Genomic DNA, 24,302 nt, shown 5'->3' with positions numbered 1-24,302 from the left:
GTGTAGATATACTGGGGGAGTTATGCTAATCACCTGATCACCTATCTAGTGTAGAGATACTGGGGGAGTTATGCTAATCAACTGATCACCTATCAAGTGTAGAGATACTGGGGGAGTTATGCTGATCACCTGATCACCTATCTAGTGTAGAGATACTGGGGGAGTTATGCTAATCACCTGATCACCTATCTAGTGTAGAGATACTGGGGGAGTTATGCTAATCACCTGATCACCTATCTAGTGTAGATATACTGGGGGAGTTATGCTAATCACCTGATCACCTATCTAGTGTAGATATACTGGGGGAGTTATGCTAATCACCTGATCACCTATCTAGTGTAGATATACTGGGGGAGTTATGCTAATCACCTGATCACCTATCTAGTGTAGATATACTGGGGGAGTTATGCTGATCACCTGATCACCTATCTAGTGTAGATATACTGGGGGAGTTATGCTAATCACCTGATCACCTATCTAGTGTAGATATACTGGGGGAGTTATGCTAATCACCTGATCACCTATCTAGTGTAGATATACTGGGGGAGTTATGCTAATCACCTGATCACCTATCTAGTGTAGATATACTGGGGGAGTTATGCTAATCACCTGATCACCTATCTAGTGTAGATATACTGGGGGAGTTATGCTGATCACCTGATCACCTATCTAGTGTAGATATACTGGGGGAGTTATGCTAATCACCTGATCACCTATCTAGTGTAGATATACTGGGGGAGTTATGCTAATCACCTGATCACCTATCTAGTGTAGATATACTGGGGGAGTTATGCTAATCACCTGATCACCTATCTAGTGTAGATATACTGGGGGAGTTATGCTAATCACCTGATCACCTATCTAGTGTAGATATACTGGGGGAGTTATGCTGATCACCTGATCACCTATCTAGTGTAGATATACTGGGGGAGTTATGCTAATCACCTGATCACCTATCTAGTGTAGATATACTGGGGGAGTTATGCTAATCACCTGATCACCTATCTAGTGTAGATATACTGGGGGAGTTATGCTAATCACCTGATCACCTATCTAGTGTAGATATACTGGGGGAGTTATGCTAATCACCTGATCACCTATCTAGTGTAGATATACTGGGGGAGTTATGCTGATCACCTGATCACCTATCTAGTGTAGATATACTGGGGGAGTTATGCTAATCACCTGATCACCTATCTAGTGTAGATATACTGGGGGAGTTATGCTAATCACCTGATCACCTATCTAGTGTAGATATACTGGGGGAGTTATGCTAATCACCTGATCACCTATCTAGTGTAGATATACTGGGGGAGTTATGCTAATCACCTGATCACCTATCTAGTGTAGAGATACTGGGGGAGTTATGCTGATCACCTGATCACCTATCTAGTGTAGAGATACTGGGGGAGTTATGCTAATCACCTGATCACCTATCTAGTGTAGAGATACTGGGGGAGTTATGCTAATCACCTGATCACCTATCTAGTGTAGAGATACTGGGGGAGTTATGCTAATCACCTGATCACCTATCTAGTGTAGAGATACTGGGGGAGTTATGCTGATCACCTGATCACCTATCTAGTGTAGATATACTGGGGGAGTTATGCTAATCACCTGATCACCTATCTAGTGTAGAGATACTGGGGGAGTTATGCTAATCACCTGATCACCTATCTAGTGTCGAGGCCGTCTAGTGTCGAGGCCCTCTAGTGTCGAGGCCGTCTAGTGTCGAGGCCGTCTAGTGTCGGGGCCGTCTAGTGTCGAGGCCGTCTAGTGTAGAGGCCCTCTAGTGTCGAGGCCGTCTAGTGTCGAGGCCGTCTAGTGTCGAGGCCGTCTAGTGTCGAGGCCGTCTAGTGTCGAGGCCCTCTAGTGTCGAGGCCGTCTAGTGTCGAGGCCGTCTAGTGTCGAGGCCGTCTAGTGTCGAGGCCCTCTAGTGTCGAGGCCGTCTGGTGTCGAGGCCGTCTGGTGTCGAGGCCCTCTAGTGTCGAGGCCGTCTAGTGTCGAGGCCGTCTAGTGTCGAGGCCCTCTAGTGTCGAGGCCGTCTAGTGTAGAAAACTCGTCTTCCTGTTCCTCTCATTCAGTCCAATCTACAAGGTTTGTGTCAGATGTTGTTGAATTGAGCTGACATCTTTCCTCTAAAAGTCAGGCTGTCATTGTAAATCACAGTTACATGTGAATAAAGGTGAAACAACATCTGTCTGTCCTCTCTTCTGTTTATGTCTCGTATAGTGGATCTGTTAGGTCTGTTGTAGTAACATCTGTCTGTCCTCTCTTCTGTCTGTTGTCTCGTATAGTGGGTCTGTTGGGTCTGTTATGTCTCATATAGTGGGTCTGTTGTAGTAACATCTGTCTGTTATGTCTCATATTGTGGATCTGTTGGGTCTGTCCTCTCTTCTGTCGGTTAGTGGATCTGTTGGGTCTGTTGTAGTAACATCTGTCTGTTATGTCTCATATAGTGGGTCTGTTGGGTCTGTTATATCTCCTAAACTGGGTCTGTTGGGTCTGTTGGGTCTGTTGTAGTAACATCTGTCTGTTATGTCTCGTATAGTGGGTCTGTTGGGTCTGTTATGTCTCGTATAGTGGATCTGTTGGGTCTGTTATGTCTCATATAGTGAGTCTGTTGAGTCTGTTGTAGTAACATCTGTCTGTCCTCTCTTCTGTTTATGTCTGGTATAGTGGATCTGTTGGGCCTGCTGAAGTGGCGCTCCAACACCAGCCTCCTACAGCAGAACCTCCGACAGCTGATGAAGGTCGAGGGAGGAGAGGTCGTCAAGGTGAGAGGTCAAAGTTCATAGGTAACACAATATGACCCATTAGGAGTTAAAAAAAAAAAAAAAAAATCAACATTTGTATTATTTAACCAGTTCGGCCCATTTGAGGTCAACTGACCAAGAAAGCAGCTTGGAACCCTGAGTTCTAGAGGAAGGGTTTGTATTCTCCTGTATAGAGGTTCCATTTTAGTATCTCGCCCTTGATCAGTGTTGACAAGGCTCACTGTTATACCTTGGCAGTCTTCCTCCCTGTAAATTCACATTCACATTTTTGGAATAAACTATGCTATCAGTCTAATGACGGCTGTCTCAGGAAACATATCCCCTTTATGGTTGTGTGGTCTGGGGTTCTGCTCACCAACCAAGAATTCACAAAATTGGGACAAACATCAAATTGAGAATTTGAATCCAGAATTCTGCAACAAAAAAAAAAAAAATCCTCCATATTGTTAGGTTCTAAATTGTATTTATTTTTTTTATTTTATTTCACCTTTATTTAACCAGGTAGGCAAGTTGAGAACAAGTTCTCATTTACAACTGCGACCTGGCCAAGATAAAGCAAAGCAGTTCAACACATACAACGACACAGAGTTACACATGGAGTAAAACAAACATACAGTCAATAATACAGTATAAACAAGTCTATATACAATGTGAGCAAATGAGGTGAGAAGGGAGGTAAAAGGCAAGAAAAGGTAATGGTGGCAAAGTAAATACAATATAGCAAGTAAAACACTGGAATGGTAGTTTTGCAATGGAAGAATGTGCAAAGTAGAAATAAAAATAATGGGGTGCAAAGGAGCAAAATAAATAAATAAATAAAATAAACAAGAGGAAGAACTACCGGACAAATATGAAACCAAACCAAGTTTATTCACCCAACGGGATGCAGAACAGACAGACATGTTCTCAACAGCACCAGTATATAGACTTCAGGTGAAGTGTCCTCCTTTTCTCTGAACATTACGTCTTTGTTGCTAGGCAGGAAGTTAATTGATCTGGGTAATAAACTGTTCCTTCTCCCTTAATGTGACCTGACCTCGACCCCTATTCCTCACTACTCCACAGGTCTCCACCCTTATCAGTGACCTGCACTGACCTCGACCTCCATTCCTCACTACTCCACATCTCTCCACCCTTATCAGTGACCTGACCTCGACCCCCATTCCTCACTACTCCACATCTCTCCACTCTTATCAGTGACCTGACCTCGGCCCCCATTCCTCACTACTCCACATCTCTCCACCCTTATCAGTGACCTGACCTCGACCCCCATTCCTCACTACTCCACATCTCTCCACCCTTATCAGTGACCTGACCTGACCTCGGCCCCCATTCCTCAATACTCCACATCTCTCCACCCTTATCAGTGACTTGACCTGACCTCCATTCCTCACTACTCCACATCTCTCCACTCTTATCAGTGACCTGACCTCGACCCCCATTCCTCACTACTCCACATCTCTCCACCCTTATCAGTGACCTGACCTCGACCCCCATTCCTCACTACTCCACATCTCTCCAACCTTATAACTGACCTGACGTCACCCCCATTCCTCACTACTCCACATCTCTCCACTCTTATCAGTGACCTGACCTCAACCCCCATTCCTCACTACTCCACATCTCTCCACCCTTATCAGTGACCTGACCTCGACCCCCATTCCTCACTACTCCACATCTCTCCAACCTTATAACTGACCTGACGTCACCCCCATTCCTCACTACTCCACATCTCTCCACTCTTATCAGTGACCTGACCTCAACCCCCATTCCTCACTAATCCACATCTCTCCACCCTTATCAGTGACCTGACCTCAACCCCCATTCCTCACTCCATTCCTCACTACTCCACATCTCTCCACTCTTATCAGTGACCTGACCTGACCTCCATTCCTCACTACTCCACATCTCTCCACCCTTATCAGTGACCTGACCTGACCCCCATTCCTCACTACTCCACATCTCTCCACCCTTATCAGTGACCTGACCTGACCTCCATTCCTCACTACTCCACATCTCTCCACCCTTATCAGTGACCTGACCTGACCTCGACCCCCATTCCTCACTACTCCACATCTCTCCACCCTTATCAGTGACCTGACCTGACCTCGACCCCCATTCCTCACTACTCCACAGCTCTCCACCCTTATCAGTGACCTGACCTGACCTCCATTCCTCAATACTCCACATCTCTCCACCCTTATCAGTGACCTGACCTGACCTCGACCCCCATTCCTCACTACTCCACATCTCTCCACCCTTATCACTGACCTGACGTCACCCCCATTCCTCACTACTCCACATCTCTCCACTCTTATCAGTGACCTGACCTCACCCCCATTCCTCACTACTCCACATCTCTCCACCCTTATCACTGACCTGACCTCACCCCCATTCCTCACTACTCCACATCTCTCCACCCTTATCACTGACCTCGACCCCCATTCCTCACTATTACACATCTCTCCACCCTTATCACTGACCTCAACCCCCATTCCTCACTACTCCACATCTCTCCACCCTTATCAGTGACCTGACCTCGGCCCCCATTCCTCACTACTCCACATCTCTCCACCCTTATCAGTGACCTGACCTGACCTCGACCCCCATTCCTCACTACTCCACATCTCTCCACCCTTATCACTGACCTGACCTCGACCCCCATTCCTCACTACTCCACATCTCTCCACCCTTATCACCGACCTCGACCCCCATTCCTCACTACTCCACATCTCTCCACCCTTATCACTGACCTGACCTCGACCCCCATTCCTCACTACTCCACATCTCTCCACTCTTATCAGTGACCTGACCTGACCTCCATTCCTCACTACTCCACATCTCTCCACCCTTATCAGTGACCTGACTTCGACCCCCATTCCTCGCTACTCCACAGATCTCCACCCTTATCAGTGACCTGACCTCGACCCCCATTCCTCACTACTCCACATCTCTCCACCCTTATCAGTGACCTGACCTGACCTCGACCCCCATTCCTCACTACTCCACATCTCTCCACTCTTATCAGTGACCTGACCTGACCTCCATACCTCACTACTCCACATCTCTCCACTCTTATCAGTGACCTGACCTGACCTCCATTCCTCACTACTCCACATCTCACAGGCTCTGTTGCGCCTTCTTCACAACGCTGTCTGTGTGAAGGGACCGTTTCAGGTCGTCAGTGACGTGCACGCCCAGGAACTTGAAGCTTTTGACACTCTCCGCTGCTGCCCCGTCAATGTGGATGGGGACGTGCTCTTTCTGCTGTCCCCTGTAGTCTACGATCAGCTCCTTGGTTTTGTTGACGTTGAGGGAGTGGTTATTTTCCTGGCACCACTCTGTCAGGGCCCTCACCTCCTCCCAGTAGGATGTCTTGTCAGTGTTGGTAATCAGGATTAACACTGTTGTCGTCAGCAAACTTGATGACTGATTTTACGCCTTTCATGGGTGAACACAGAGTACAGGAAGGGGCTGAGCACCCACCCCTATGGGGCTCCCCTTATTCAGGATCAGCGTGGCAGAGGTATTGTTGCCTACCTTCACCTCTTGGTGTCGGCCCGTCAGGAAGTCCAACACCCAGTTGCACAGGACAGAGTTCAGGGCCTTGAGCTTAATGATGAGCTTTTGCAATTGAAGTGAGTCCTCATTGTCAGGTAGAATGGAGGTGATGTGGTCCTTAACTAGCCTCTCAAAGCACTTCATGATAATAGAAGTGAGTTCTTGGATTTGTCCGTAAAACACTCCAGCCAGCTAGTCTGCTCTGGGGACTCGTGTGCCGTGACGGTGGCTAGATGTGGTTTTCCTGGAAGCGAGGCATCGGTGTCTGCGATGTGGTTGGCTTTGCCTTTTTATAATCAGTGATTGTCTGGAGTCCCTGCCACATACATCTCGTGTCTGAGCCGTTGAATTGCGAGGCCACTTTGTCCCTGTACTGTCGTTTAGCCTCTGTGATTGCCTTACGGAGCCTAATGGAGGTCATAGCTGGTCTGTTTGTACACGTCCATGTTCCTAGTCACCATGCCATGGTTAAATTTGCACTTTCAGTTTTGCACAAATGCTGTCGTCTCATAATGGTTTGGATCATTCGTAATCGTCACAGTGGTAACAACATCCTCCATGCAGGTAGCCTAGTGGTTAGAGCGTGATCAAGAATAGATTCTGATTGGTCAGACCAACGTTGAACAGTCCTCACCATGGGTTCTACCTGCTCAAGTCTCTGCGTATAGGTGGGGAGGAGCAGAATGGAGGCGTGATCTGATTTGCAGAAGGGAGGGCGGGTGGCAATGATCCAGAGTCTGTGATGCGCGTGTAGCACAGAGGATGTGTTTAGAATTTTTTTGAAATTTTCCTAAGATTTCCTTTATTAAAGGCCCCAGCTACAATACATTTGTTGGCAGGATAAGCAGTTTCCAGTTTGCCCATAGGCAGTAATGATGACCAAAGAAAATTCTCTTGGGAGGTAATGTGGTATTTGATGGCGAGGTGTTCCAGATCGGGAGAACAAAAAGGACTTCCTGTACGCACAATCACAACATGAGTTGTTAATCATAAATCGAAAATCCCTCCGTCTTTCTTTTTCCCGGAGAGTTGTTTCTTCCTGTCCTCTTGATGGACGGAGAACCCCGCTGGCTGAATGGAGGGTGACAATACATCCAGAAGAGAGCCATGATTCCGTTAAACAGAGTATGTTACAGTCCCCAATGTCTCTCTGGAAGGTGATCCTCGCCCTGAGCTCGTATACTTTATTGTCCAGGGACCGAGTAATATAGCGAGTCATATCCTCAGAAGCAGTGGATAATATGCATGCCACCCGAGTCTGACTAGGGGAATGAATGAATAGACAGACAATGGGAATTAATGAATAGACAGACAATGGGAATGAATGAATAGACAGACAAGGGGAATGAATGAATAGACAGACAATGGGAATGAATGAATAGACAGACAATGGGAATGAATGAATAGACAGACAATGGGAATGAATGAATAGACAGACAATGGGAATGAATGAATAGACAGACAATGGGAATGAATGAATAGACAGACAATGGGAATGAATGAATAGACAGACAATGGGAATGAATGAATAGACAGACAATGGGAATGAATGAATAGACAGACAATGAGAATGAATGAATAGACAGACAATGGGAATGAATGAATAGACAGACAATGGGAATTAATGAATAGACAGACAATGGGAATGAATGAATAGACAGACAATGGGAATGAATGAATAGACAGACAATGGGAATGAATGAATAGACAGACAATGGGAATGAATGAATAGACAGACAATGGGAATGAATGAATAGACAGACAATGGGAATGAATGAATAGACAGACAATGGGAATGAATGAATAGACAGACAATGGGAATGAATGAATAGACAGACAATGGGAATGAATGAATAGACAGACAATGGGAATGAATGAATAGACAGACAATGGGAATGAATGAATAGACAGACAATGAGAATGAATGAATAGACAGACAATGAGAATGAATGAATAGACAGACAATGAGAATGAATGAATAGACAGACAATGGGAATGAATGAATAGACAGACAATGGGAATTAATGAATAGACAGACAATGGGAATGAATGAATAGACAGACAATGGGAATGAATGAATAGACAGACAATGGGAATGAATGAATAGACAGACAATGGGAATGAATGAATAGACAGACAATGGGAATGAATGAATAGACAGACAATGGGAATGAGTGTTTATGCATTTTTTTTTTTCAATGACTTGTGCTTCTCAATTGGCAACCTATTGCCCATATAGTGTACTGCTTTTGGCAGAGCCCTATAAGGGAATAGGGTGCTGTTTGAGACGTGGACTTATATCCTCTCTCTGTTGTAACACGTTGTGTTTCTTGTCGTTGTAGTTTCTGCAGGACACCCTTGATGCCCTGTTTAACATTATGATGGAGAACTCAGACAGTGACACGTTGTGTTTCTTGTCGTTGTAGTTTCTGCAGGACACCCTTGATGCCCTGTTTAACATTATGATGGAGAACTCAGACAGTGACACGTTTGACACCCTGGTGTTTGATTCCTTGGTAAGTACAGGTCGTTTTTAAAACACACACACACACACATTAAATATTTGATTTTGTTCTGTTTCGTGTGTTAGGATGTTATACTGTTATACCAGACTGTGGCGGTGTGACCGTATCGTACAGCTATGACTCATACACATCACTAATGTGTGCGTGTGTTGTCAAAGAGAAAGTTGACATAGATTCACAGTATCCCGTGTGGACAAACAGAATACAGAAAAGTTGTCCCAGATTGTCTCTCTGCCTCTGGTCTGCCTCAGGCATTGTGTGGTTTTGAAAGTTAAATACACACCTGACCACCATTAAGGAATGTTAGCTATGTGCCAGAGACAAGACAGGTCCTGGGTTAGAGACAACCAGAGGACAGGGACGCCTACCTGTTGGGACGCCTACCTGTTGGGACGCCTACCTGTTGGGACGTCTACCTGTTGGGAGACTGTTAAGGAATGTTAGCTATGTGCCAGAGACAAGACAGGTCCTGGGTTAGAGACAACCAGAGGACAGGGAGGCCTACCTGTTGGGAGGCCTACCTGTTGGGAGGCCTACCTGTTGGGAGGCCTACCTGTTGGGATGCCTACCTGTTGGGAGGCCTACCTGTTGGGAGGCCTACCTGTTGGGGAGGCCTACCTGTTGGGGAGGCCTACCTGTTGGGGAGGCCTACCTGTTGGGGAGGCCTACCTGTTGGGGAGGCCTACCTGTTGGGGAGGCCTACCTGTTGGGGAGGCCTACCTGTTGGGGAGGCCTACCTGTTGGGGAGGCCTACCTGTTGGGAGGCCTACCTGTTGGGAGGCCTACCTGTTGGGAGGCCTACCTGTTGGGAGGCCTACCTGTTGGGAGGCCTACCTGTTGGGAGGCCTACCTGTTGGGAGGCCTACCTGTTGGGACGCCTACCTGTTGGGAGGCCTACCTGTTGGGAGGCCTACCTGTTGGGAGGCCTACCTGTTGGGAGGCCTACCTGTTGGGGAGGCCTACCTGTTGGGGAGGCCTACCTGTTGGGGAGGCCTACCTGTTGGGGAGGCCTACCTGTTGGGGAGGCCTACCTGTTGGGGAGGCCTACCTGTTGGGGAGGCCTACCTGTTGGGAGGCCTACCTGTTGGGAGGCCTACCTGTTGGGAGGCCTACCTGTTGGGAGGCCTACCTGTTGGGGAGGCCTACCTGTTGGGAGACCGTTAAGGAATGTTAGCTATGTGCCAGAGACAAGACAGGTCCTGGGTTAGAGACAACCAGAGGACAGGGAGGCCTACCTGTTGGGACGTCTACCTGTTGGGACGCCTACCTGTTGGGAGGCCTACCTGTTGGGAGGCCTACCTGTTGGGAGGCCTACCTGTTGGGACGTCTACCTGTTGGGACGTCTACCTGTTGGGACGTCTACCTGTTGGGACGTCTACCTGTTGGGACGTCTACCTGTTGGGACGTCTACCTGTTGGGAGGCCTACCTGTTGGGACCTGTTGGGAGACCTACCTGTTGGGAGGCCTACCTGTTGGGACGTCTACCTGTTGGGACCTGTTGGGAGGCCGACCTGTTGGGAGGACTACCTGTTGGGAGGACTACCTGTTGGGATCTGTTGGGAGGCCTACCTGTTGGGACCTGTTGGGAGGCCTACCAGTTGGGAGGACTACCTGTTGGGACCTGTTGGGAGGCCGACCTGTTGGGAGGACTACCTGTTGGGAGGCCGACCTAATAGATACCGTTCCACTTAATGATTAAAGTATTTGAGCCATCAGACCGTAGTCTATACCACAGATAAGTGATATCACAGGGTGGATCCTTAGTTGGATATTACATTACACACACACACACACACACACACACACACACACACACACACACACACACACACCGTGAATGAGATCCAACAGCCCATGTATTTTCCTGCCAGACAGTCTTAATTATAACATCTCTCTCTAAAGCTGAAAGAAGTAGTCGACTACATATCTCTACGTTAATAGAGCTGTTTCTCGTACTATATAATATGAAATCATCATCCCAATGTCTTTTTGTAGCTATTTCGTTGTTTTTAACTTCTGACGCACCTTTATTGTACAAAGCCTGTATCAGCAACTGTTATGTGATGTGGTTTTGTAATAGTCTACTTTGACTAGGTAATTACCAGTCGAGCCGGCTCCTCTTATCCAGAGAGAAACTACAGAGAGGAAGGACGTCTTAGATTATCTGAGAGAAAATTGGCTTTTCATTATTTCTAATCTCATTTCATTTCCAATCTCTCTCTCCTTTTTGTCCATTTTCAATGAAGAAAGAAAACATCTAGTTTTGCCTCCCGACTCTTGTGACCGTACGGTTTGTGTTTTTAATGACTGTGTTTCTGTTTTGATCCTGGCAGGTATTCATAATTGGACTCATTGCAGACAGAAAGTTGTGACCATACGGTTTGTGTTTGTAATGACTGTGTTTCTGTTTTGATCCTGGCAGGTATTCATAATTGGACTCATTGCAGACAGAAAGTTGTGACCGTACGGTTTGTGTTTGTAATGACTGTGTTTCTGTTTTGATTCCTGGCAGGTATTCATAATTGGACTCATTGCAGACAGAAAGTTTCAGCACTTTAACCCCGTCCTTGAGACCTACATAAGGAAGCATTTCAGTGCTACTCTGGCGTACACGTGAGTACAGCTTATTCCTGCTGGAGAAATATACTGAGTGGGGACAAACCATTAGGAACACCTGCTCTTTCCGTGATATAGACTGACCAGGTGAAAGATATGATCCCTTATTGACGTCACTTGTTAAATCCACTTCACTCAGTGTAGATGAAGAGGAGGAGACGGGTTAAAGAAGGATCTTTAAGCCTTGAGACAATTGAGACATGGATTGTGTTCGTGTACCATTCAGAGGGTGACTGGGCATGACATGATATTTAGGTGCCTTTGGACGGGGTATGGTAGTGGGTGGTCAGGCGGATCTGGAACTGCAACGCTGCAGGGTCTTTCCACACTCAACAGGTTCCTGTGATTATCAAGAACGGTCCACCACCCAAAGGACATCCATCCAACTGTGGGAAGCGTTGGAGTCGACGCGGGCCAGCATCCCTGTAGAACGCTTTCAAACACATTTTACAGTCCATTCTCTGACGAATTGTGGCTGTTCTGAGGGTGTGTGTATGGGGGGGGGTGCTGCTGCTAGTGTATATATAAGGAAGGTGTTCCTAATGTTTTGTCCACTCTATAATGAGCGGGAAGGGGTTGGTGATTGGTCCTTTTTCCTGGGAACTTGGTGTGGATCATGTTTTCATCATGCTGCGTCTTCTCCTTTTTAAATTATTTATTTTTTTAACCCTTTTTCTCCCCAATTTCGTTGTATCCAATTGTTTTAGTAGCTACTATCTTTTCTCAACAACTCTACAACTCCCGTACGGGCTCGGGAGAGACCAAGGTTGAAAGTCATGTGTCCTCCGATACACAACCCAACCAAGCCGCACTGCTTCTTAACACAGCGCGCATCCAACCTGGAAGCCAGCAGCACCAATGTGTCGGAGGCTACACCGTGCACCTGGCAACCTTGGCTAGCGCGCACTGCGCCCGGCCCACCACAGGAGTCGCTGGTGCGCGATGAGACAAGGGTATCCCTACCAGCCAAACCCTCCCTAACCCGGGCGACGCTAGGCCAATTGTGCGTCGCCCCACAGACCTACCGGTTACGGCCGGTTACGACAGAGCCTGGGCTCGAACCCAGAGTCTCTGGTGGCACAGCTGGCGATGCAGTACAGCGCCCTTAACCACTGCGCCCCCGCTTCTTCTCCCTGTTGGAGCATAAACCCTGTACCAAGGCCATGTGCATAACGTGGGACTCCATCGGCATGCCAACAGCTGTTAATAAATGCTGTACGTGTTCAATGTGAACGAATACAACTGAACACGACGTAGGAGCGTCTCGGCGAGGTGGGTTCGTAACGGGTTTCCAGAACATCTTCCCAGAATGGATGATCAACTGCTTGAATTTGGATTTCACAGGAAGCAGACCACGGTCCTAAACCACTATGTAGGAGGGGAGGGTAGGGGTGGGGTGGGGAGGGTAGAGGAGGGGAGGGGAGGCTCTCTCCTTTCGCTCTGCTTTTATACTGATAACAAGTTCAAACAGGTGCCATTAATACAGGTAACGAGTGGAGGACAGAGGAGCCTCTTAAAGAAGTTGTTTCAGGTCTGTGAGAGCCAGCATTTGTGAACAGCAGTTTTCAGTTCTTTCCACAGATTCTCGATTGGATTCAGGTCTGGACTTTGACTTGGCCATTCTAACACCTGGATATGTTTATTTTTGAATCATTCCATTGTAGATTTTGCTTTATGTTTTGGATCATTGTCTTGTTGGAAGACAAATCTCCGTCCCAGTCTCAGGTCTTTTGCAGACTCCATCAGGTTTTCTTCCAGAATGGTCCTGTATTTGGCTCCATCCATCTTCCCATCAATTTTAACCATCTTCCCTGTCCCTGCTGTAGAAAAGCAGGCCCAAACCATGATGCTGCCACCACCATGTTTGACAGTGGGGATGGTGTGTTCAGGGTGATGAGCTGTGTTGCTTTTACGCCAAACATAACGTTTTGCATTGTTGCTAAAAAGTTCCATTTTGGTTTCATCTGACCAGAGCACCTTCTTCCACATGTTTGGTGTGTCTCCCAGGTGGCTTGTGGCAAACTTTAAACAACACATTTTATGGATATCTTTAAGAAATGGCTTTCTTCTTGCACTCTTCCATAAAGGCCAGATTTGTGCAATATACGACTGATTGTTGTCCTATGGACAGAGTCTCCCACCTCAGCTGTAGATCTCTGCAGTTCATCCAGAGTGATCATGGGCCTCTTGGCTGCATCTCTGATCAGTCTTCTCCTTGTATGAGCTGAAAGTTTAGAGGGACGGCCAGGTCTTGGTAGATTTGCAGTGGTCTGATACTCCTTCCATTTCAATATTATTGCTTGCACAGTGCTCCTTGGGATGTTTAAAGCTTGGGAAATCTTTTTGTATCCAAATCCGGCTTTAAACTTCTTCACAACAGTATCTCGGACCTGCCTGGTGTGTTCCTTGTTCTTCATGATGCTCTCTGCGCTTTTAACGGACCTCTGAGACTATCACAGTGCAGGTGCATTTATACGGAGACTTGATTACACACAGGTGGATTGTATTTATCATCATTAGTCATTTAGGTCAACATTGGATCATTCAGAGATCCTCACTGAACTTCTGGAGAGAGTTTGCTGCACTGAAAGTAAAGGGGCTGAATAATTTAGCACGCCCAATTTTTCAGTTTTTGATTTGTTAAAAAAGTTTGAAATATCCAATAAATGTCGTTTCACTTCATGATTGTGTCCCACTTGTTGTTGATTCTTCACAAAAAAATACAGTTTTATATCTTTATGTTTGAAGCCTGAAATGTGTCAAAAGGTCGCAAAGTTCAAGGGGGCCGAATACTTTCGCAAGGCACTGTATATATGTATATGTATATACATGTATATTAGTATATATGTATGTGTGTATATGTATATACATGTATATAAGTATATATGTATGTGTGTATATGCATATATATAAGTATATATGTATGTGTGTATATGTATATACATATATATAAGTATATATATATGTGTGTGTATATGTATATACATGTATATAAGTATATATGTATGTGTGTATATGTATGTGTGTATATGTATATATATATATATAAGTATTTATGTATGTGTATATGTATATACATGTATATAAGTATACATGTATGTTTGTATGTATGTGTATAAATGTGTGTATATGTATATAAATATATGTATATGAATATATATGTATATAAAAATATATATATATATATGTGTGTATGTTCTTCAGGAAGCTGACCAAGGTTCTGAAGAACTATGTGGAGAATGCAGAGAAGCTGACGGAACAGCTGCTGAAGGCCATGAAAGCTCTGGAGTACATATTCAAGTTTATAGTGCGTTCCAGGGTCCTCTTCAACCAGTAAGTGTACACACACCCCCCCCCTACACCCCCCTACACACCCCCACACCCCCCCCCCCCCCACACACACCCCCACACACCCCCTACACCCCTACACACCCCTACACACCCCTACACACCCCTACACACACCTTCACACCCCTACACACCCCTACACACCCCTACACACCCCTACACACCCCTACACACACACACACCCCCACACACCCCCACACACCCCTACACCCCCCTACACACCCCCTACACCCCTACACACCCCTACACTCCCCTACACACCCCCTCCACCCCCCTATACCCCCCTACACACTACTACACACCCCTATACCCCCTTACACACCCCTACACACTCCTACACACTCCTCTGCTCAACTTGTTCATGTGAATAATCTGACTTTAGTGTTGATCAGTCCGTCTGTATCCCCTACACCCCCCTACACACTCCTCTGCTCAACTCGTTCATGTAAATAGTCTGACTTTAGTGTTGATCAGTCCCGTCTGTATCCGTTTCCGTTTGAATGGAAACATTGACAGTAGGAAGTACATGCTGTGTAATATACTACAGGGCCTTCACAATGTCTTCATACCCTTTGCCAACAGTGATTCTAACTGTGAGTCTTTCTGGGTAAATCTCTAAGAGCTTTGCAGACCTGGATTGTACAATATTTGCACACGATTCTTTTTTTAAATTCTTCAAACTCTGTCAAGTTTGGTTGCTGATCATTGCTAGACAGCCATTTCCAAGTCTTGACATGGATTTTTCAAGACGATTTCAGTCGAAAACTTAAACTTGGCCCCTCGGGAACATTCCATGTCCTCTTGGAAAGCAACTCCAGTGTCGATTGGACCTTGTGTTTTGAGGTTATTGTCCTGCTGTACGGTGAATTACTCTCCCCAAGTGTCCTTTGGAAAGCAGACTGAACCAGGTTTAGCCCGTGCTTACCTCTGTTTTGTTTTATTTTTTATGCTAAAGATCTCTCTAGTCCTTGCCGATGACAAGCATACCCATAACATGATGCAGCCAAAAAACAGAACTCTTTTGTGTTCGGATGATGAAGCACATTTCTTTGCCAAAGGTTTTGCAGTTTTACTTTAGTGCCTTATTGCAAACAGGATGTATGTTTGAACAGCATGAATATTTTATTATGTACTACTTCCTTCTTTTCATTCTGTCTTTTAGGTTATTATTGTGGAGTAACTGCGATGTTGTTGATCCAATCCTCAGTTTTCTCCTATCGGAGCCATTAAAACTCTGTTACTGTCACAAGTCACAATTAGCCTCATGGTGAAATCCCTGAGTGGTTTCCTTACTCTCCTGCAACTGAGTTAGGAAGGACGCCTGTATCTTTGTAGTGACGCGGTATATTGATACACCATCCAAAGTGTCATTTAATAACTTCACCATGCTCAAAGGGATATTCAATGTCTGCTTTTAATTTGTTTTACCCCATCTACCAATAGGTTCCTTTCTTTGCGAGGCATTGGAAAAACCTCCCTGGTCTTTGTGGTTGAATCTGTGTTTGAAATTCACTGCTTGACTGAGGGACATTACAGATAATTGTATGTGTTGGGGTAGTCATTAAAAATGTTAAACCCTGTTATTGCACCCAGAGTCCATGCAACTGATTATGTTACTTGTTAAGCACATTTTTTTACTCCTGAACTTATTTCGGCTCGTCATAACAAAGGGGTTGAATACTTATCGACTCATTATTATATCTAAAAACATAATTCCATTTTTAACATGAATGGAGTACTGTGTGTAGGACCGTGACACAACATCTCCATTGAATTCATTTTAAATTGAGGCTGTAATACAACAAAATGTGGACACGGTCAAGTAATGTGGATACCTTCTTGTCCCCCTTCAGCAGTGTAGCAGGAAGTAACCCCCTCTAAACATGTCATGTCCCCTTCAGCAGTGTAGCAGGAAGTAACCCCCTCTAAACATGTCATGTCCCCCTTCAGCAGTGTAGCAGGAAGTAACCCCCTCTAAACATGTCATGTCCCCCTCAGCAGTGTAGCAGGAAGTAACCCCCTCTAAACATGTCATGTCCCCCTCAACAGTGTAGCAGGAAGTAACCCCCTCTAAACATGTCATGTCCCCTTCAGCAGTGTAGCAGGAAGTAACCCCCTCTAAACATGTCGTGTCCCCCTCAGCAGTGTAGCAGGAAGTAACCCCCTCTAAACATGTCTTGTCCCCCTCAGCAGTGTAGCAGGAAGTAACCCCCTCTAAACATGTCTTGTCCCATTCAGCAGTGTAGCAGGAAGTAACCCCCTCTAAACATGCCATGTCCCCCTCAGCAGTGTAGCAGGAAGTAACCCCCTCTAAACATGTCTTGTCCCATTCAGAAGTGTAGCAGGAAGTAACCCCCTCTAAACATGTCTTGTCCCCTTTCAGCAGTGTAGCAGGAAGTAACCCCCTCTAAACATGTCTTGTCCCCCTTCAGCAGTGTAGCAGGAAGTAACCCCCTCTAAACATGTCTTGTCCCCCTTCAGCAGTGCAGCAGGAAGTAACCCCCTCTAAACATGTCTTGTCCCCCTCAACAGTGTAGCAGGAAGTAACCCCCTCTAAACATGTCTTGTCCCCCTTCAGCAGTGTAGCAGGAAGTAACCCCCTCTAAACATGTCCTGTCCCCCTCAACAGTGTAGCAGGAAGTAAGCCCCTCTAAACATGTCTTGTCCCCCTTCAGCAGTGTAGCAGGAAGTAACCCCCTCTAAACATGTCTTGTCCCCCTTCAGCAGTGTAGCAGGAAGTAACCCCCTCTAAACATGTCTTGTCCCCCTCAACAGTGTAGCAGGAAGTAACCCCCTCTAAACATGTCTTGTCCCCCTCAACAGTGTAGCAGGAAGTAACCCCCTCTAAACATGTCTTGTCCCCCTCAACAGTGTAGCAGGAAGTAACCCCCTCTAAACATGTCTTGTCCCCCTTCAGCAGTGTAGCAGGAAGTAACCCCCTCTAAACATGTCTTGTCCCTCTTCAGCAGTGTAGCAGGAAGTAACCCCCTCTAAACATGTCTTGTCCCCCTCAACAGTGTAGCAGGAAGTAACCCCCTCTAAACATGTCTTGTCCCCCTCAACAGTGTAGCAGGAAGTAACCCCCTCTAAACATGTCTTGTCCCCCTCAACAGTGTAGCAGGAAGTAACCCCCTCTAAACATGTCTTGTCCCCCTCAACAGTGTAGCAGGAAGTAACCCCCTCTAAACATGCCATGTCCCCCTCAGCAGTGTAGCAGGAAGTAGATTATAGAGTAACGTGTGTTTTACTCAGTAACACTCCAGAGATGGTCGATGCGCATCATTAGTTTTATTCCCCCACAAAGCAGCTCGTTTTATAGTTTCATTCCCGTTTGGGGAGATTTACATGCTTTGTGTAAGGGATTGGGATACAAGCCATGTTGTGGGGATGAGATAATAGAGGCCTAATCTCCTGTCTTGCACCGTACACAGAGTTACAGGGATGCAGTTTCAGGTTCTGCCTCCATACAAACTGTTACAGTCCAGATTCTGCCTCCATACAAACTGTTACAGTCCAGATTCCTCCATACTAACTGTTACAGTCCAGGTTCCTCCATACTGTTACAGTCCAGATTCTGCCTCCATACAAACTGTTACAGTCCAGATTCTGCCTCCATACAAACTGTTACAGTCCAGATTCTGCCTCCATACAAACTGTTACAGTCCAGATTCCTCCATACTGTTACAGTCCAGATTCCTCCATACAAACTGTTACAGTCCAGATTCCTCCATACTAACTGTTACAGTCCAGATTCCTCCATACTAACTGTTACAGTCCAGATTCCTCCATACTAACTGTTACAGTCCAGATTCCTCCATACAAACTGTTACAGTCCAGATTCCTCCATACTGTTACAGTCCAGATTCTGCCTCCATACTAACTGTTACAGTCCAGATTCCTCCATACTAACTGTTACAGTCCAGATTCCTCCATACTAACTGTTACAGTCCAGATTCCTCCATACAAACTGTTACAGTCCAGATTCCTCCATACTAACTGTTACAGTCCAGATTCTGCCTCCATACTAACTGTTACAGTCCAGATTCCTCCATACTAACTGTTACAGTCCAGATTCTGCCTCCATACTAACTGTTACAGTCCAGATTCCTCCATACAAACTGTTACAGTCCAGATTCCTCCATACTAACTGTTACAGTCCAGATTCCTCCATACTAACTGTTACAGTCCAGATTCCTCCATACTAACTGTTACAGTCCAGATTCCTCCATACTAACTGTTACAGTCCAGATTCCTCCATACTAACTGTTACAGTCCAGATTCCTCCATACTAACTGTTACAGTCCAGGTTCCTCCATACTAACTGTTACAGTCCAGATTCCTCCATACTAACTGTTACAGTCCAGATTCCTCCATACTAACTGTTACAGTCCAGATTCCTCCATACTAACTGTTACAGTCCAGATTCCTCCATACTAACTGTTACAGTCCAGATTCCTCCATACTAACTGTTACAGTCCAGATTCCTCCATACTAACTGTTACAGTCCAGATTCCTCCATACTAACTGTTACAGTCCAGATTCCTCCATACTAACTGTTACAGTCCAGATTCCTCCATACAAACTGTTACAGTCCAGATTCCTCCATACTAACTGTTACAGTCCAGATTCCTCCATACTAACTGTTACAGTCCAGATTCCTCCATACTAACTGTTACAGTCCAGATTCCTCCATACTAACTGTTACAGTCCAGATTCCTCCATACTAACTGTTACAGTCCAGATTCCTCCATACTAACTGTTACAGTCCAGATTCCTCCATACTAACTGTTACAGTCCAGATTCCTCCATACTAACTGTTACAGTCCAGATTCTGCCTCCATACTAACTGTTACAGTCCAGATTCCTCCATACTAACTGTTACAGTCCAGATTCCTCCATACTAACTGTTACAGTCCAGATTCCTCCATACTGTTACAGTCCAGATTCCTCCATACTAACTGTTACAGTCCAGATTCCTCCATACAAACTGTTACAGTCCAGATTCCTCCATACTAACTGTTACAGTCCAGATTCCTCCATACTAACTGTTACAGTCCAGATTCCTCCATACTTTTACAGTCCAGATTCCTCCATACTAACTGTTACAGTCCAGATTCCTCCATACAAACTGTTACAGTCCAGATTCCTCCATACTAACTGTTACAGTCCAGATTCCTCCATACTAACTGTTACAGTCCAGATTCCTCCATACTAACTGTTACAGTCCAGATTCCTCCATACTAACTGTTACAGTCCAGATTCCTCCATACTAACTGTTACAGTCCAGATTCCTCCATACTAACTGTTACAGTCCAGATTCCTCCATACAAACTGTTACAGTCCAGATTCCTCCATACAAACTGTTACAGTCCAGATTCCTCCATACTAACTGTTACAGTCCAGATTCCTCCATACAAACTGTTACAGTCCAGATTCCTCCATACTAACTGTTACAGTCCAGATTCCTCCATACTAACTGTTACAGTCCAGATTCCTCCATACTAACTGTTACAGTCCAGATTCCTCCATACTAACTGTTACAGTCCAGATTCCTCCATACTAACTGTTACAGTCCAGATTCCTCCATACTAACTGTTACAGTCCAGATTCCTCCATACTAACTGTTACAGTCCAGATTCTGCCTCCATACTAACTGTTACAGTCCAGATTCTGCCTCCATACTAACTGTTACAGTCCAGATTCCTCCATACTAACTGTTACAATCCAGATTCTGCCTCCATACAAACTGTTACAGTCCAGATTCCTCCATACAAACTGTTACAGTCCAGGTTCTGCCTCCATACTAACTGTTACAGTCCAGATTCCTCCATACTAACTGTTACAGTCCAGATTCCTCCATACTAACTGTTACAGTCCAGATTCCTCCATACAAACTGTTACAGTCCAGATTCCTCCATACTAACTGTTACAGTCCAGATTCCTCCATACTAACTGTTACAGTCCAGATTCCTCCATACTAACTGTTACAGTCCAGATTCCTCCATACAAACTGTTACAGTCCAGATTCCTCCATACTAACTGTTACAGTCCAGATTCCTCCATACTAACTGTTACAGTCCAGATTCCTCCATACTAACTGTTACAGTCCAGATTCTGCCTCCATACTAACTGTTACAGTCCAGATTCCTCCATACTAACTGTTACAGTCCAGATTCCTCCATACTAACTGTTACAGTCCAGATTCCTCCATACTAACTGTTACAGTCCAGATTCCTCCATACTAACTGTTACAGTCCAGATTCCTCCATACTAACTGTTACAGTCCAGATTCCTCCATACTAACTGTTACAGTCCAGATTCCTCCATACTAACTGTTACAGTCCAGATTCCTCCATACTAACTGTTACAGTCCAGATTCCTCCATACTAACTGTTACAGTCCAGATTCCTCCATACTAACTGTTACAGTCCAGATTCCTCCATACAAACTGTTACAGTCCAGATTCCTCCATACTAACTGTTACAGTCCAGATTCCTCCATACAAACTGTTACAGTCCAGGTTCCTCCATACTAACTGTTACAGTCCAGATTCCTCCATACTAACTGTTACAGTCCAGATTCCTCCATACTAACTGTTACAGTCCAGATTCCTCCATACTAACTGTTACAGTCCAGATTCCTCCATACTAACTGTTACAGTCCAGATTCCTCCATACTAACTGTTACAGTCCAGATTCCTCCATACTAACTGTTACAGTCCAGATTCCTCCATACTAACTGTTACAGTCCAGATTCCTCCATACTGTTACAGTCCAGATTCCTCCATACTAACTGTTACAGTCCAGATTCCTCCATACTGTTACAGTCCAGGTTCCTCCATACTAACTGTTACAGTCCAGATTCCTCCATACTAACTGTTACAGTCCAGATTCCTCCATACTAACTGTTACAGTCCAGATTCCTCCATACTAACTGTTACAGTCCAGGTTCTGCCTCCATACAAACTGTTACAGTCCAGATTCCTCCATACAAACTATTACAGTCCAGATTCCTCCATACTAACTGTTACAGTCCAGATTCCTCCATACTAACTGTTACAGTCCAGATTCCTCCATACAAACTGTTACAGTCCAGATTCCTCCATACTAACTGTTACAGTCCAGATTCCTCCATACTAACTGTTACAGTCCAGATTCCTCCATACTAACTGTTACAGTCCAGATTCTGCCTCCATACTAACTGTTACAGTCCAGATTCCTCCATACAAACTGTTACAGTCCAGATTCCTCCATACTAACTGTTACAGTCCAGATTCCTCCATACTAACTGTTACAGTCCAGATTCCTCCATACTAACTGTTACAGTCCAGATTCCTCCATACTAACTGTTACAGTCCAGATTCCTCCATACTAACTGTTACAGACCAGATTCTGCCTCCATACTAACTGTTACAGTCCAGATTCCTCCATACAAACTGTTACAGTCCAGATTCCTCCATACTAACTGTTACAGACCAGATTCTGCCTCCATACTAACTGTTACAGTCCAGATTCCTCCATACTAACTGTTACAGACCAGATTCTGCCTCCATACTAACTGTTACAGTCCAGATTCCTCCATACTAACTGTTACAGTCCAGATTCCTCCATACTAACTGTTACAGTCCAGATTCCTCCATACAAACTGTTACAGTCCAGGTTCCTCCATACTAACTGTTACAGTCCAGATTCCTCCATACAAACTGTTACAGTCCAGATTCCTCCATACTAACTGTTACAGTCCAGATTCCTCCATACAAACTGTTACAGTCCAGGTTCCTCCATACAAACTGTTACAGTCCAGATTCCTCCATACTAACTGTTACAGTCCAGATTCCTCCATACTAACTGTTACAGTCTAGATTCCTCCATACTGTCGTGTCTTCGGTATCATTAAAAGTGAAGACTGGTATTTAACCAAATCATTTCTCTGTAATAATTATTACGTGATTATACTAATCATGTAAATGTAATTAACTAGGAAGTCGGGGCACCAAGGAAAATATTCAGATTACAAATTTATAATTTTCCTAATTATAACTCTTCAGATATTTTAACATCTGATCAGTTAGTATTTAAATTAATGAATTTTTCTTTACCTCGCTTTAGTCTCATTCCAAACGTCGTACATTGTTGGTTATCTCCACGAACCCAGTGTTCACTATGAGTCATTCATAAACCAATTGTCTTAATCATTTATTTACAATCACAGAAATGCATACACAAACAAACAGTATATCTGGTTACAAGGAAATGATGAGGTTCCCTAGTGGGCTCAGCCAATATGACGGCTTGGTGGACAAAGGGAAGTGGGTGTGGACTGGGAAGTGGGTGTGGACTGGGAAGTGGGTGTAGACTGGGAAGTGGGTGTAGACTGGGAAGTGGGTGTGGACTGGGAAGTGGGTGTGGACTGGGAAGTGGGTGTGGACTGGGAAGTGGGTGTAGACTGGGAAGTGGGTGTGGACAAAGGGAAGTGGGTGTGGACTGGGAAGTGGGTGTGGACTGGGAAGTGGGTGTGGACTGGGAAGTGGGTGTGGTCTGAGAAAGAGCGGGAAAGACAAGAGTCACTACACACAGTTGATAATTATATCTAGCTGCGGACTAGTAATTAGTGTCTAAGATTTGCTCTTATTCTGTAGGAATCGACAGTCTCAGAGTTGAACCATTTCCCGCTGTGTAGCCAATGCTCAACGTGATATGGTTAGGATATGGTTAGGTTGGTAACCAGTTTATAACAGCAATAAGGCACCTGGGGGGTTTGTGATATATGGCCATATACCACGGCTAAGGGATGTGTCCAGGCCCTCCGCGTTGTGTCATGGGTAAGAACAGCCCTTAGCCGTGGTTGAGTCATGGGTAAGAACAGCCCTTAGCCGTGGTTGAGTCATGGGTAAGAACAGCCCTTAGCCGTGGTTGAGTCATGGGTAATAACAGCCCTTAGCCGTGGTTGAGTCATGGGTAATAACAGCCCTTAGCCGTGGTTGAGTCATGGGTAATAACAGCCCTTAGCCGTGGTTGAGTCATGGGTAATAACAGCCCTTAGCCGTGGTTGAGTCATGGGTAATAACAGCCCTTAGCCGTGGTTGAGTCATGGGTAAGAACAGCCCTTAGCCGTGGTATACACCTCGTCTAGCCTGATTCCTTCATTATAAAACAGTTACAAAGCCTTGTACCTGGCGATCGCATCACATCAATAAATCACAGTACATGAACTGTTCTTCCCCCTGCGTAAAGTATTCCAGATGAATATGCAAATTAATTAATTAATTAATATAAGTGTTTTGGTATGCCAGGACTTGCCGTTGTGTTTTTTTTCTTTATTTGACCTTTATTTAACTAGGCAAGTCAGTTAAGAACAAATTCTTATTTTCAATGACGGCCTACGGGGGAACAGTGGGTTAACTGCCTGTTCAGGGGCAGAACAACAGATTTGTACCTTGCCAGCTCGGGGGTTTGAACTTGCAACCTTCCAGTTA

General features: G+C 45.2%; 1 protein-coding gene across 6 annotated transcripts in view; it reads left to right on the top strand.

The window, feature by feature from the left end:
• Positions 1-24,302, top strand: part of LOC110514830 (dedicator of cytokinesis protein 1) — a 538,819-nt gene that overhangs the window by 110,464 nt on the left and 404,053 nt on the right. For 5 of the 6 annotated variants that reach the window (XM_036960808.1, XM_036960809.1, XM_036960806.1 and 2 more), the window contains 4 exons: positions 2,680-2,777; positions 8,765-8,854; positions 11,376-11,476; positions 14,684-14,812. In XM_036960808.1, the coding sequence (XP_036816703.1) occupies positions 2,680-2,777; positions 8,765-8,854; positions 11,376-11,476; positions 14,684-14,812 (418 nt within the window). Of the gene's footprint in view, positions 1-2,679; positions 2,778-8,764; positions 8,855-11,196; positions 11,230-11,375; positions 11,477-14,683; positions 14,813-24,302 lie in introns of all 6 variants that reach the window. The other variant, XM_036960807.1, reaches the window with a different exon arrangement.

This window comes from Oncorhynchus mykiss, chromosome 23 (genome assembly GCF_013265735.2).
Source record: "Oncorhynchus mykiss isolate Arlee chromosome 23, USDA_OmykA_1.1, whole genome shotgun sequence".
NCBI classification, from domain to species: domain Eukaryota; kingdom Metazoa; phylum Chordata; class Actinopteri; order Salmoniformes; family Salmonidae; genus Oncorhynchus; species Oncorhynchus mykiss.
The sequence above is the reverse complement of the archived record's forward strand: the minus strand, read 5'-3'. Positions and strand labels throughout refer to the sequence as shown.